Source organism: Argopecten irradians, chromosome 8 (genome assembly GCF_041381155.1).
Source record: "Argopecten irradians isolate NY chromosome 8, Ai_NY, whole genome shotgun sequence".
Taxonomy (NCBI): Eukaryota; Metazoa; Mollusca; class Bivalvia; order Pectinida; family Pectinidae; genus Argopecten; species Argopecten irradians.
In genome coordinates, this window is record NC_091141.1 from 39,076,731 (window position 1) to 39,092,926 (window position 16,196).

The 16,196-nt window shown below is 36.5% G+C and overlaps 1 protein-coding gene across 3 annotated transcripts in view; it reads right to left on the bottom strand.

Annotated features, from left to right (window-relative positions):
• LOC138330326 (uncharacterized) overlaps positions 1–16,196 on the bottom strand; it is a 69,462-nt gene that overhangs the window by 26,355 nt on the left and 26,911 nt on the right. For all 3 annotated transcript variants that reach the window (XM_069277867.1, XM_069277869.1, XM_069277868.1), the window contains exons 10-28: positions 15,199–15,357; positions 14,474–14,822; positions 13,801–14,104; positions 13,315–13,438; positions 11,564–11,782; positions 10,849–11,058; positions 10,228–10,505; positions 9,434–9,806; positions 8,853–9,006; positions 8,015–8,271; positions 7,254–7,280; positions 6,678–6,875; positions 4,758–4,893; positions 4,143–4,177; positions 2,888–3,032; positions 2,389–2,624; positions 1,786–1,950; positions 1,082–1,274; positions 172–426 (exon numbers count right to left, since the gene is read on the bottom strand). In XM_069277867.1, the coding sequence (XP_069133968.1) occupies positions 172–426; positions 1,082–1,274; positions 1,786–1,950; positions 2,389–2,624; positions 2,888–3,032; positions 4,143–4,177; positions 4,758–4,893; positions 6,678–6,875; positions 7,254–7,280; positions 8,015–8,271; positions 8,853–9,006; positions 9,434–9,806; positions 10,228–10,505; positions 10,849–11,058; positions 11,564–11,782; positions 13,315–13,438; positions 13,801–14,104; positions 14,474–14,822; positions 15,199–15,357 (3,817 nt within the window). The remainder of the gene's footprint in view (positions 1–171; positions 427–1,081; positions 1,275–1,785; positions 1,951–2,388; positions 2,625–2,887; positions 3,033–4,142; positions 4,178–4,757; positions 4,894–6,677; positions 6,876–7,253; positions 7,281–8,014; positions 8,272–8,852; positions 9,007–9,433; positions 9,807–10,227; positions 10,506–10,848; positions 11,059–11,563; positions 11,783–13,314; positions 13,439–13,800; positions 14,105–14,473; positions 14,823–15,198; positions 15,358–16,196) is intronic.

A 16,196-nucleotide genomic window follows, 5' to 3' on the forward strand; every position in this document is an offset into this window, starting at 1 on the left:
AAAGATTTAAGGAGATAAAATTGATTTACCTCGACCCCGAAATTCTCACAAATAAATTGCATGTGAAAGAAAGTTAATTTACAGTATTTTCCAGGTTAATAAATCAATATATCAACCTCATAAGAAAGCTATAACAGTTTTACTTGTTTATTGTATTATATTGACATTTACCTGTATTTCCACAGTAGATACTATGAGGATGTGAACACGGATCTGGTAAACTAAGGAGATTTGTCGGGAGGTAGTACGATGTCACGTCCACGGCTTCTCCATTCAGTACGGCGTAGGTGTAGTTACGATGACGCAAGTCAGGCCAGACAGCCGACAGGATGTTAGAGTATGGCGTATAATCCACATCTCTTTTCTTCCATATATCATTCAACTTGAGAAATATTTCTTCACCGTAGCCATTCTTCAGGGCACCAGCTATAATTACAATACATTTGTATATAATTTATTTTGATTTACTCAAATGGTTATCAAATTGTCATAATCATAATCATATACTGAAAATGATAACATTATTGATATTTTAAACAAGAATCAATTTATTCTCATAGGAGTCCGCATTTCCTAAAACCAGTAGCCCATTCTTAGATATCAATAGTGAATTTAAAGAAAATGACACCAAAAACAGGTTAAGTACAATTGTAAAAAAAATATGGGATAAAAGCAAACTAATTATAATCAAAATTTTTTCCTGTATCTATGTACCCAGGCATTAAACCAGCCTTATGATTTTGATGAATGTTATTTCATATGATTAAAATATTACTTCATTAATATAGAACACAATTTCCCTCCCTGACAAATGTTTCTCATTAAATCGTTTTGCTATCCGAGCAGGAATTGGAGAGGAGTAGAGTTTTCAAGTAAAATTTCAGTCTTTTGGTGCCTACTCCCTTGATACCAAATAAGTTTCTCCGAACTCTGCCATATGAATTATGACTACCCTCCCCAAAGATTGATGTTTCAAAACATATTTGATAAGAAATCTGCAGTTTTAAAACAAAAGGAATATGTCAGATCTCATTTTTGAGAAACATTATATTTGTATTCAGAATTAAGAGACCACACTTACTATCGTCGTATTTCTGCTCGCCCACTGCATCAATGATAGTGTTAGGTTTAATTAGGATTGGGTCGAAGGCCGCACAGTCCTTGACCTCCCTCGATACCACGGACCAGATCTTAGCTTTGTTGTAGCCACGCACAGAAAAACGCTTACATCTTGAAAAGTCCATCACACCCATCAAGGTCAGTTCAAAGGTCATCTGTAGATTAAAAAGGTAGCTTTTAAGCATTATATCCTTAATTGAGTAATAATTATTTCCCATGACAAATGGATCAGTAATCCCTTACGATAATTTTTTTTCTACAAAGCTTCCTTTTAATTGGCTATTTTCTCAGGGATGATATTTTTGCAATTTTGCAGGTCGTTGCCATGGATGTGAAATTTTGATCCATGGGTTGGTCAAGCCAAATCGTAAAGTTTTAATTGATTAAAAAATTTCATTTTTCAGTTTTAGGTCGAAATCGCAAAATTTTTGACCCACTAAAATAACTGGCTATATGGTATATAATTACTACTTTTTTAATAAGTTAACTTTATTGCACATTATTACGGTAATAATTTATGATGTCATCATGTAACCAAGTCAATAAAGGAATCGTCTGAAGAATGCCTGAAACTATTAGTGATAGAAAATATTGTAGAGTATCGATAGAGTTAATCTTTACTCTCAAGTGAGATATAGACATTACATTTGCTTAATCAGTTTTTACCTTGCTGCCACTAACAGTGAATGTGTCTAAATCTATCCATTTTGTGAAGATCTTTCCTTTGGTTGAGTCGTCAGTTATTGCCCATTCGTACTTGTCCATGGCGTCAAATTTAGCTGTATTATCAGAAATGTCAGGGTCAAAAAATTGGTCCATCTGTACCATCAGCTACAACACAAGAGAAATCTTCCTTTATATATTAACTAATATTAACCAGTTTTGATATACTGCTTGGTATGGGAAAAATTAAAATATCCATGTCAAATCACTTTTTTATGGGAAGGTATATTACAATAACTTTCTTGAAATGTGGAAAATTTGAAATAGGAAAGAAAAAACCTTTTCAAAAATAAATATAAAATCTAGGCATGCCTTGTCCATTTCAAGAAAGGGACCCAGAATTCAGCATGTATTTTCAGCTGTTTAAACGGAGTGGGACAGTGTGGCTAAGCGGCTTCTTTGGCTCAGGAATCCAACCTTGTTCCAATGGCTCTGTGTACCGAGACAAAGAACAAACATGCTCTGTCATCTAAGTGACAGATAGTTATTTAACGCTGTTAAGACGCCACATTGACCCACTTTGTAAACAAGTATTGATGGACATACCTTCTCCACCCCGCCAGCCATCGTAGTATTGAGGTGAGTGACCATCAGATTGCCAGTGACCGGTGGATTAGCAAGGACCAGGACACCGTCGGTATATATCGGAGCGTAACAGATCAGACCGGCACACAGTTTTAATGCCACACGGTACGATCTTCCAGGTAAAAGTGAAAGGTCATTTACCTCTGCTTCGTAGGATGTGGACAGGTGTTCAAAATCACGTATCACTGTCCATATACCTGAGAAAATAATCAACAGCTCAGGTTTCAGTAAAAAGTCAATTATTGTCAAGATTTTCAGGAATACATTTCAACTAGCAATGCTCAAGATCAAAATTGCTCTCATATCTCCCTGTGTATAGAGCTTGTCATTGAATCAAAATGTTCTAATTTTAATTATTTTTGGTTATCTGCACAAAAAAGCTGATTTCTGATGTGTAATTTTTATCATTGTCGTTCATTACAATACAATAAGTCCAAATTCTATCCCTAGTCAGAGTTACCTCCCCCTGCTGCGTCCTCCTCTTCGATGGCCCAGTGGGCGTCTGGGGTATAGTACTGTATGGCTGGAGGGATGGTCCAATAGGCCTGTATGGTACTCAGAGAAGACTGAAAGTCCTGCTCCAAGTCACAGCGAACACGATTATCCTACACAAGAAAGATTTGATAATGTTATACAATGATTATAATATCATAAATATTCCGACAAACAAAATTTATTTCATGAACCGATGAAATAAAAAAATATTGACTTCAATGCTTATAATTTATTTTCCATGCTACTTTATAAAATGAAATACGTTTACACGTACGATTCCATTGATTTTTTCCAAGGGATTATTTTTTCCAAATCAATACACAAGGTCAATGTTTCTATTGTGACATCACGATAACGTTGGTTTTCCGTGCCATTCTCGGATTTTTTTTTTTTTATCGTGGATTGAAAAAAAATGAATAGGCCAATCAGAAAGCCAGAAACAAAGAGAAAATTAATTATATATAAATATAGAGTTCTTGCTTTAGTATCTGAGGTGTTCATTGTCAATAAATACAATATTTTCACGTCAACATTATCTTCCTATATTGTTTTATGCTGAAATAATCTATAAACAATTACAGCCATTTCAGAACAAGTTACTTTTGGTGGCGGACACATAAAGTACACACAGAAAAACCACCAACCTACAATATATAAAGCTAGCTACAGCATGTACCATCAACTAATACATACAAACCTAAACCAACCAAGAAACAAAGAACAAAGAAACTGATCTTCATAGCCATGTCATTACCTGGTATATATATACATGATTCTAAACGATCGATAAGCATTACCGTATACTTCATTAGAGATCGATCGTATTAGAAACATGTTTCTGATCGTATACACAGATGGTTACGTGGGTGCATGGGCCTAACTTTTGGGTGCGGCTTATCTAACGGTGCGTCTTATACGTGTACAAAACCTGAAAAAATCGTAAAAAAGGCCTCTGCGGCTTATACACAGGTGCGGTTTATTGTCCGGAAATACAGTACAAGTCAACTATATAGAACTGAAATTGTAAGCTTTAATTGTCTGATTTAGGAGGGGGTTGTATGACAGGGGTGTTAAGCAGGGTATCTCATTAAGCATATTGTATTATAGGGTTTGCTAATCAGTGGATTGTATTTCATCTAATTAACAAATATCCTATAAAACACAATGAACTAAATCACAATAATTGAAACGTTCACATGAAGTAAAATATTAATACTTACTTCCCCATGGTGATGGAACAATGTACCATTATCAACTGAAATGAAAACAAAAATATCAAAATTAATTCCCATAAAATATTGAAAATATCTTCTCAGCAAAATTTATCAGCTATAGCTTTAGTTTATACAGTAGGTTGAGTGTAACTTACCATCATATTAGAGAGGGGGAGGTAAAAAAAACAGAAAAAAAATTTTAAGAGTTTGAATTATATAATACACAATTCATTTATAGTTGTAACGTACGTGTTTCTCTTCTTTTTAAGCTATGTTGACACATGTTATATAAACAATCTTCAACAGTACATTTATCGGTCATATAGATTATCATTATTGGTATCATATAATGATCGATATTGACCAAAATTCACAAAGAATTGGTATCTGAAATCTAGCAACAATCAGAAATTTTAAATTCCTGACATTGTGCATTACATTTGCATTGTTCTTTCTCGACATGCAAATTTGTAAATAATTTGGCAGTTTCTGTCATAAAAATACATATACATGTAACCAGAAACATATATCTACATTATGTACAAATGCATACATGGGTGTTTCTGAAGTGAATACATGTAGTTCTTGAAAAAAAAAAGAAAAAAAAAGAGTGTAACTTACCAGTAAAGTTGCATGGTTTGCCGTCGTACACGTTGACTCCGGCCACCACTGCTCCCTCCTGTACGACTGTGACACCATCTGATGTTACACTTACTGTGCCCACCGTGGTCACGGCCTCCACTGTAAAGTAGTAAGTCTGTAACACAAACCACAGTGTATATCATGTAGTGTTGAAGTCTTCAGTAGTAGTGACTCATTCGTATCAAGTTGTCTCCCTTACCTACCAGAGTATAAAACATATTGTCTCCCTTCTCAACAGAAAAAGAAATTTATTTGTATCATATTATCTCCGTTGGCTCCAGCACTAAATCATTCTAGAATATCTCCCTTCCTATCTTCCCTTGTATCAGATTGTCACCTTACCATTATGCAGGACTAAGTCATTCTAGATTGTCTCCCTTCCCACCAGAGATCAAGTTCCCCACCAGAAATCAAGATAAATTTGAATACGATTTTCACCTTACCACCAGTACTAAGTCATTCTAAATTGTCTCCCTTCCCAGCAGAGTACATGACTAAGTCATACTAGATTGTCTCCCTTTACACCAGAATACAAGATCAGTTTGTATCAGATTGTCTCCCTTCCCATTAGAAAACAAGATTAATAGGTATTAGATTGTCTCCCTTCTCACCAGAAAATAAGACTACTTTGTATTAGATTGTCTCCCTTCCCACCAGAAAATAAGATTAATTTGTATCAGATTGTAACCCTTAATGTCCCGAGATTGGGATTATTTTTTTATAAGTTGTCTCCCTTCCCTACCAGGGTACATTAATAACCATATTATATTATCTCCCTTGCCTACCAGAATACATGACTAGGTTGTACCAGATTGTCTCCCTTCACACCAGAACATATTACTATATAATACAAGATTATTTCCCTTTCCACCAGAACACATTACTCTATGGTACCAGATTTTCTACCTTCCCACCAGAACACATGACTATATAACACCAGATTATCTCCCTTTCCACCAGAACACATTACTCTATGGTATCAGATTGTCTCTCTTTCCACCAGAACACATGACTATATAATACCAGATTATCTCCCTTTCCATCAGAACACATTACTCTATGGTACCAGATTTTCTCCCTTCGCACCAGAACGCATGACTATATAATACCAGATTATCTTCCTTTCAACATGAACACATTACTCTATGGTATCAGATTATCTCCCTTCCCACCAGAACACATTAATCTATGGTACCAGATTATCTCCCTTTCCACCAGAACACATTACTCTATGGTACCAGATTTTCTCCCTTTCCACCAGAACACATGACTATATAATACCAGATTATCTCCCTTTCCACCACAACACATTACTCTATAATACTATATTTTCTCCCTTCCCACCAGAACGCATGACTATATAATACTAGATTATCTTCCTTTCAACATGAACACATTACTCTATGGTATCAGATTATCCCCCGTCCCACCAGAACACATTACTCTATGGTACCAGATTGTCTTCCTTCCCACCAGAACACATGACTATATAATACCAGATTGTCTCCCTTCACTCCAGAATACATATCTCTATGGTACCAGATTACCTCCCTTCCCAGGAGAACACATTACTCTATAGTACCAGATTGTCTCCCTTTCCACCAGAACACATTAATCTATGGTACCAGATTATCTCCCTTTCCACCAGAACACATTACTCTATGGTACCAGATTATCTCCCTTTCCACCAGAACACATTAATCTACAGTACCAGATTGTCTCCCTTTCCACCAGAACACATTACTCTATGGTACCAGATTGTCCCTTCCCACAAGAACACATTACTCTATGGTACCAGATTGTCTCCCTTTCCACTAGAACACATTACTATACAATAAAAGATTATCTCTCCTTCCCACCAGAATTCATGACTATATAATACCAGATTGTCTCCCTTACCTGCCACAGTACGAGACTTAGCCCTGTTTGTTCAAAGCTGTGGTTAGATGCTACACTAGCAGGGCCATATATCTCTGATCCCCCTGATGTTGTACCGATAGAGATTCGGTAAGTGATGTCCAGGTGAGGGTGGTCAAAATTTAGCCATCGAGCCTGTAATCTACTCTGGTCAGTCTGAAAGTCTGAGTCCTCAATATCCTACAACATAATGTCATTGAAAAGTTGAAACATCCAATTAATCTGTAACTTACTATAAATAAAATCCTATGAAGTTGACATTATTGTCACCAAACTTATCTGCGTTTTTTTTTTCATTCAATAGACCTCAGCAGTGAATTACTTTTAATTCAAAAGACATTTTTTCCATGAAAATTTCACTGTATTGCTTCTTCTTAACACCAATCATCTCACATGGCTCATTTTTTAAATCCTTTATGTATAATTCTGAAAAAAATGTAAGCAATGGCACCTACTGGAAACAGTATTCATTTCTATTAAATTGCTTTCAGTTAGATTTCATAAGCATATGAATGGTAAAGCAAGTATTAAGAGGCAACTTAGTTCATTTTTACTTACAGTGAAGGGCACCCTGTCTTTGTCACTCTGTAAAAAAAGAATGCTCAATAATCAGTACCAAAAATGTCAAAGAAATATAACTAAATCTCTAAACTCACGTTTATAAACCATAAAAAGATGAGCGCAATCATACTCTTCTTTTTGTTAGGATATACAAAGCTTATTGTCGAAAATGATAATGAATTCAAATCAATTTAGAAAGACTTGGAACAGAATTGTAAATTCACAAGAATTTAGAAAAGAATGCAATATGTTCAAGAGGAGAGATCTGTATCACTTTTTTTAACGATTTTTTTTTCTCATGAAAGAAAGATTATGATTATCAGTTCCCAAGATCAGACAAACCTACAGTGTAAATTTGATACCCAGGGCCCCCTCACAACCATTCCTTAACTTTAAGGAATTCTCTGACATAAAATTTTCCAAAGGAAAGCATTAAATATTTTTAGTAAGGCTCCTTAACTTAAGTTCTTTTTTCCTTTTTTCTTAACTTCTGTAATGCTTGCCTGCTTTCATTTACCCCTGAAGACACATTTAGACTGATCTAAAGAAATTACTAGACTAGTCTATTATGAAATTTCAGGGTAGAACGAGTTAAAGGAGTTGGACTGGATAAAATGGCTTAGGTCATTCACCCTTCAATTTGAAAATGGACTGTTCTAGTCCTTGATTTAGGAGAGTCCAAATGTGTTTTTAGGGTTATATGAGTTAAGGAATTCCTTAAGGAATAATCGTGAAACTCTGATGTACATTAGACTTACCCCTACATCTACATCAAGGACCAGCCCCTTGGCTGCCAGTTGTACATCATGGATATAGGCGTTGGAGGTGGCCATCACAAACAGGCCGACCGAGTTCTCCGCCTTCACTGTGACATAGTAGGTATGGTGACCGTGTAGGTCCCAGTCGAGTTTGGCCAGTGAGGCTGCGGTACAGTCGGGATCTTGTTTTAATGTACAGGTGGCTCCCCCTGTCAGTGGTTTATACGGCTGGACATCTGTTCCATACTGGTTATGTCCTTTATGTGAAAAATATACAAGATTCAGTCAGAATAAATGTAACAAATCATATATTTTAAACCATAAAAATGAATGTAATACCATAGTCTTGAATGAGCATTGCATATAATCAATAATTTGATACTAATTTTAGATTTTTCTATTAGTTAAATGTTTTACTAACAACCAACGTTAATAAAGATGTACTAGGTTTAAATGGTGGAAGAAAGCCGGAGTACCCAGAGAAAACTACTGCTCAATGTCTGACAATTGCCCCACATGGGAATCAAACCTGTGACCCAGTGATAGCGGGCTTGTAGTGAAATGTTAGGATATTTTTAACACTCGACCACCGCAGCATCTTAAGAAAAAATTAACAAGGGTAATTAATACATATATAGTTATCTAAACAAAACTTATCTTCATTAGTGATATGAACTTTATCTATATTGAAGTTTGTTGAAGGAAAGGCATCGCAGACAGGTGGACATTAGAACAGACAAACATACAACACTAATAACTTATATACTGTCAAAATATTTAATTTTTGTGTACACAAATTACAAAATAGAAGATAACTTATCATTTGAACTATTCTCACCTATAGCAAACATATAGAATAGCTCATAGTACTCCTCGGTATCCATGAAAGCTGAGGTCGTCCAAGTGGTCACCAGATGGTCATCCACCAGAGTTGTGGTCAGTGCTCCACTGAAGGTCGGGGCTGTGGTGTCCAGTAAGAACGGTCCAAGTGTCTAGAGAGATTAAGAATATTAGACATTACTGTAAATGTATATATTTTGGGAGAATTATTTTTCCTATCCCCGTTTTAGTGGTAGTCTTATATAAGTGGTACCAAAGTAATCATAATTGTAGCAGCCAGACTGGGATTCAAACCTGGGACCTCTGAACACTAGCCGGATGCTACCTGGTCACTGATGGTGCTATTGTATTTATGTTCGAAACATTTCTTGTGGCAATTTATTTCCTCTTATCTTAATCTCATGCAAAATATATATTAATCCAGAGTTCAATTACATACAATAATAAGTTTTCATAGACAATGTTATTTTGGTGGCAATTTTATAATTTTAGAAGTTTTGAGAGAGGAATTTGAATATTTTCACCATTACTATGTAAAGCATTTCTGAATTTCAATTTTTAAAATTTTTCAATACTCACTTGAATGTTTTCCGTCTCAGTTTTGCTGATGGTTTTGAAGGCCATGAAGAACTCCATGCCTGTTGATACATCCTCATGATGGAGTGTGATATGTGTGTTCTGTCTAGTCGAGACGTAGCTCAGTAAGTCCGGAGCTGCACTACCAAGTGCCGTAGTAGCCAGACCAAACTGATGGTCAAACACTCCACCTATAGAATCCTCAACAAGCCAGGACACCGCAAGACTCGACGTCTTCTTTAACATTATCGCTACAGGGGAAGGCGCGCCGGTGCTGTTGTCACAAAACGTGTCTCCGTCCACGACTACCTCCGTCCCATTGTCATGGCGAGTTCGCGGAAACAGATCCAGGTCTGCCACCACTGTGGCTTTAGCACTGTGTGTAGTAAAAATATTTATAATCCAGTAAGCTTTCATCGAATCTGCATAAACAGTTGAAAATTAATACTTCATATATGTTCAATAGGAACACATTTCTGTAATCGTTGTTTCAGATGGTCAAAATAATTTTCACTTCACAGCCAATACTGTAAACCAAATTTCTTTCACATGCGAGTTATTTTCGCTAATTTGGCGACCAAAGTAAATTCGCAAAAGTTTTGATATCTTTCACAATACTTGCACTATTACATATATAAAATTTCCATTCAATTTTATTCTGTGAATTTTTATTTTGCTCCCTCCAAACACTGAATTATAAACCTTTAAAATTAAATTGGAATATCTTTTTGTTCTTTCAAATAAAACAGATGATGTATTTTTACGACTAGTATTCTGCTTCATGGAAAGAACCTTACAGACAGGCTGGTGTGACTGTGGAGAGCTTCCTTATGGAGCGGTCAGTATCAAGTATCCACACGGCTGTAGCTCCAGAGTCAGTGACCAGTCCTCCCCTGACCATCGCTGTAGCCACAGAAATCTCACTGACCGATGTCACTCCACTGTCAACGGTTACTCCGTCGGAGCAGACCGGCGTCGAGGGTTCTAAAGCATGGTTATAAGCCACTACGGTTATAAAATATGTGCCCTCGGCCCCAGCTGTGTATGTGACATCTGTATCTGTTGTTTCTACAACCTAGATAATACAAGGAAATTCTAAAATAATAAATCCATATACATGAATTCAGTTTACAGAATTAAAACTCCGAAAGTGCTGTTGCATTGTATACTACAACAAAACAGTTTTCAAAATGTCAGCTAAAAACAACATTCACACATGTAACTGTATGTGTTATACTTTCGAAGCTAATTCGAGTTAAAGTAGTTTTCCAAAGCAAGTGTTTTATCCTGAAATTTTCATTACCCTGCATCATTTTTGTTTCGAATTAAGTCTCGAAAATTTGCGATTATTAATGAACGCATATTGAATGCAATGATGTAGTTTAATGCCATAATAATAAAGTGAACAGTGTACATACACTTGCGTCACCAGAGTCCAGGACCATAGTTGCTGCATCTTGGCATGAAGAAGCAAACTTGTACAAGTACATCTTTACGCCGCTCTCTTTGTCAAAAAATCCTTCCCAGTGTGCGTGTATGTGCAGTGACTGTTGATAATCAACCTCCAGTGACCCTCGAACTCCATCGTGTACGACTCCAGTGTGGGGAGGCGATATATCAATGGTTATCTACAAGGTCAAGGTCAATATATTGTAGCAAAGTCAAAGCCAACACATTGTAACAAGGTCAAGGTCAATTAACTGTATAAAGTCAAGGTCAGGGGATTGTAACAAGGTCAATGTCATTTAACTATATAAAGTCAAGGTCAGGGGATTGTAACAAGGTCATGGTCAGTTAACTATATAAAGTCAAGGTCACATCATTGTAACAAAGTCAAGGTCATCTCATAGTAGCAAGATCAAAATCAGATCATTGTGATTAAATATTTAGATTTATTTTAAAGAACATCAAGGTCAGTGCATTAAAATAGGTCAATTATTATCACCCTGAAGCTGGATATAGTCTTGTGCTGGCAATGCAAACTAAACAATTTAAAAGGCACAATCAGTTCCACTGTCATAATTCAGAGAAAAAGTCTCAAGGAAATGTTATATAAGTGACATATATCTAAAGATATCACACAGGAATACCAATGTGATGTGATGAAAATGTGTAATATCAGGAACTTAATACCTTTTTCCTCAGTGTGGTGACCAGGTTGGCTATGTTGGTGACCTGTATCTCTATGAAGTAGTCTGAATCATGTTTCCCCGAGGAATGGTCCGCGATAAGTCCGGCTCCTACCTTGATTTCCGGCTTTATAGAGAAGTGTTTGTGGAAACAGCCCTGGAACGGAGTACAGTAACAGTCCCCAGGCTCTCCCCCATAGGTAGTCTGGCAGGCAGCGAGGTCCTACAAAAAAACGGCACGTCAATTAATTAATGATTAATTAAACAAAATGGTTCCAGTGTTGTGATGCAGTTGATATTAAAATTTTATTAATGATATTTATAGTATTAGCAAGACTCAGGTTGTACGTTCATGAATTACTGTACGGGTTGTGATTTCATTGTTGATTCCTTTAGGTAGGGAAAGATTCTATTATTGACCCAATCAATTAAAAAACTATCATAGCAAATAGACATTTATATTCACAGCTTCTTCTGCATCATTTTTAATTAAAATATCTCTGTTGTGAATGGAGCAATAATCCTGAACTTGTGAGGAATCAAACCTATTATCCATGAGTCCAACTTCATTATTGTGTAACAAAGGGGCATAACTCTGAAAAAGGTGAATGTATCTAGTTCCGATACTGGATACAATATACCCTGTATAAAGATTATTGTCTGCATGTTTTGTTGAAATTCCTCCAGTATTTTAGGAGGAGTAGTATGTCAATCATTGTGTCTTTGACAGACAGACAGACGGACAGACAGACAACCTGAATCCTGTATAACCCTTTAACTTTGTTCCAGGAAGGATATAACAAAAGAAAAGAGATAATGAACAATCAATTGGGATTAAACTGTCACATTAGCAACAGTAATGTATTAAGAAAAAAATTCCCTGGAACAAATCTTAAAGGTGACCATACTGCTTTTTATCTGTACACAATTGTAGCAGGTTTTAATTGTACATAGTGATACAGTCGCCTTCTGCTTTCACGCTAGTGGGAATTCTTTAGCTCAGTCCGTAGAGCGGTGGACCAGTAAGTCCAGAGTTGCGTGTTTGAGCCCAGCTGGCGGCACACTACTGTCACCCTGTTACATTTGGTGCTGAAGACCACTCCAAGCGAAAGCTATACAAGATTGAGAGGCTTCCTTGGAGACAGAATTTGGGATGGTCTCTGTTCGGGGGCAAACACGTTTGAAAAGGGAGAGTAGTGTTGCTGGTTTTATAGTACTATGGTCACCTGCTAGCTTTATACTAGGCATCCTCGATACTCCAGGGGTTCAGATCACTTCCGATCTCTACATCCCTGGACTATCTCATATTAAATTTGAAGGCAGCTCGTCGGAAAACATTTGACCAATCACAGGCCAGCAAAAAATTCCTTTGAAGAATACAGAGAGAGCTACGCCCTACATCAAAGACCCACAGTGTACTGTTATACGACTCGTTTGATGTACTTCAAAGGACTCAATTAATTACCTGTTCTGTTCTGTTGCCTCCAGTTTTACTATGAGTCCAGGGTTGAAGAGATCGTAAGTGATTGGAACCCCTGGAATATCAAGGATGCACACTAGGGGGAATTTCTCTTTAGCTCAGGCGGTAGAGCAGCGGGGTAGCAGGTTCGAGCCTGGCTTGCGGCACACTACTCTCGCCCTGTTACACACTTTACAATTTAAATATGCTACACATACATATACCTGTTGTAAAATTAACTTATAAAAGGTAAATAAGACTTCTTATAGTGAGATGAACTTATAAAAGTTACATACATCTTCTCGTTGTGAGATAAGATCCTCATGACCATGTTCTATGACGGTATTTGTGTAGTTGTCGAATAGTTTCCAGTACAGACTATCTATTCCGCTGTGGTAGTCGTACGTCTCCCACTCAATCCTGTAAAACAAATACATAGATTATTATTACCCATTCACCTCTATAGACGCATTTAGATTCTTCTAGATCAAACGATGGAATAGTCCATTTGGGAATTTCAGGGGTGAATGAGTTCAAAGGTGATTTGTGTTATATCTCCATAATATAAAAAATATATTCAAATTATTTGTTATTCAGTTAACTAAAGATAATCTCATCAAACTTTGAAGTTCATTTTAGGATTTTTTTTTTCTTCTATGAAATTATATCAGCCAATCAGAAGTGACATGGCGACACCAATTTTTTTCTCTATGGGTTGATAAAGTAAATCTTTAAGCCAATGAAAATACATGTTACAAGTAAAACTGAATAATTTCCCTTACGTCATTGTTGTGAAGTCCTCCAAGCTATGGACTGACAGATTTGTACGATCTCCACGAGTTAGCCACAAGTCCTGAACCACTGGGGCAGTATGATCCCTGAAAACTGTCAGGGTCACGTCGTCGTATTTTTGTAAGACATCTATAGCGCGTACCGTGACGTTAAGCTGGTCCCCATCAGCCCAGTCAAGTGTGAGTGACGTAGCTTGATCGTGAATCTTTGGTTTGATGGTGGTCAGGACCTGAGAATCTTTGATTGCTCCATTGTTTGTGTAGACCTCATACGATACCCAGAAGTCAACAATACCTAAAATATCATTAAAGATATTATTTATGATCTGCTAACTGTAACATACCACGACCACAGCAACAAAAGTTCACTATTATTTAGACTTTAGGGCTGAAATTCCGATATTCTTGTATTGTCACATAACTATAATAAACTTATCTCAATGCAATCAAGTTTTAGCATACTTTAAACTAACTTTTTTTGCATGTGATTTACCTTCAAAATTGAGGTTAATTCTCAAAGTTTATCTCTGTGAATTGTAATTTATTTTGATAACATTTTAAGATGAATTTAGTTCAATTCAAGTTTTGAATCTGTGAGAATTAATCTTGAACTTTCGTGAAATTACTTGTATCACAAAACAGGTTCACAGTATTGTAATCCTACCATGTATATGGTCTATGGCTGCTGTTGTTCTGTTGCCAAACCTGTCATCGTAATTGTTGCTGATGTCAACGAAGTCACTAATAGCGTTCAGCCAATGGTTATTTTTGTGTCTCACGTTGATAAACAGATCAGTCCATGTAATGTCAACATTGTTGGTATCTGCAACAACCCAGTTGTAACTAGTATTTGACGAGGCTGTAGTGACACGTGCAAATTTCCCAGACTGTTTTTCCACTTCGGACATATTGTCAAATAGAAACACTTTTCTAGCACTCTGGATATTTCCTGCATTGTCAATGACGTGTAGAAGTAGCATATACATTCCGGGAGATGTAAGAGTGAAGCTTGCCTGAAAAAGAAAAACTTCAAATGATAACTTTTAGGTTTTAGGTTTCAGGTTTAGGAGGTGGTGGAAAGCTGGAGAAGCTGGAGTACCTGGAGAAAAACCATCAACCAGCAGTCAGTGGCGGGTAACTGCCCAACAAGGTATTTGAACATGTGATTTGTAGGTAGGGGGCTTGTGGTATTAGTCCCAACATCTTAACCATTAACCCCCTCCCATTACTATTCTGTCTTTGCATATTACAGAATTAACTCCCTTGCAGGTAGGTATCCATTGTGATGTAATTATTTTGTGGGCACAATTCACTTTTGAAATTATTTGTTTTATTGAATAAGTTTTTAAATTCACCCTGATGTTAAACTGTTAACAACTGGTGTCTTACCGAGCTCTGGCTGTTCGGCATGACAACAGGCATATTAGGAATAAGTTCCTTTTCTATCAACAGTCCTCGAGAGTTACGTGTGGTGTAAACTTCGTACTCGTACTTGGCGAGTCCTGATAAGTCATCTGTCCATCCATCCCAGCTGAAGGTAATTAAGGGCTGAAACAATGTCATTTTGGATCAGAAAATATGGAGGTCATGGTGAAATGACTAAGATATTGAGGTCATGGTAAAATGACTTAAATATGGAGGTCATGGTGAAGTGACTAAAATATAGAGGTCATGTTGAAGCGACTAAAATATGGAGGTCATGGTGAAGTGACTAAAATATAGAGGTCATGGTGAAGTGACTAAAATATAGAGGTCATGTTGAAGTGACTAAAATATAGAGGTCATGGTGAAGTGACTAAAATATAGAGGTCATGTTGAAGTGACTAAAATATGGAGGTCATGGTGAAGTGACTAAAATATAGAGGTCATGTTGAAGTGACTTAAATATGGAGGTCATGGTGAAGTGACTAAAATATGGAGGTCATGGTGAAATGAATAAAATATAGAGGTCATGGTGAAGTGACTAAAATATAGAGGTCATAGTGAAATGAATAAAATATAGAGGTCATGGTGAAGTGACTAAAATATAGAGGTCATAGTGAAATGAATAAAACATGGAGGTCATGGTGAAATGACTAAATTAAGGAAGTCATGGTGAAATGACTAAATTATGATGGTCATGGTGAAATGACTAAAATATGGAGGTCATGGTGAAATGTCTAAATTGAAGAGGTCATGGTGAAATGACTATAAGTTAATTGAACAGCTAATGTCATTTAAGTAAGCCATCCCAGTATGTTACACATACCTAAGTATTTCTGAGCGCGTTTGGCTAAAAAACGCTTTTACCTAACTATAGTACAAACACAATGTCAACTTTATAGTGCTTATATCTCACTGGAATATACCATTTACTAAACTCTGTCACTAGGATCTGTATAAATGTA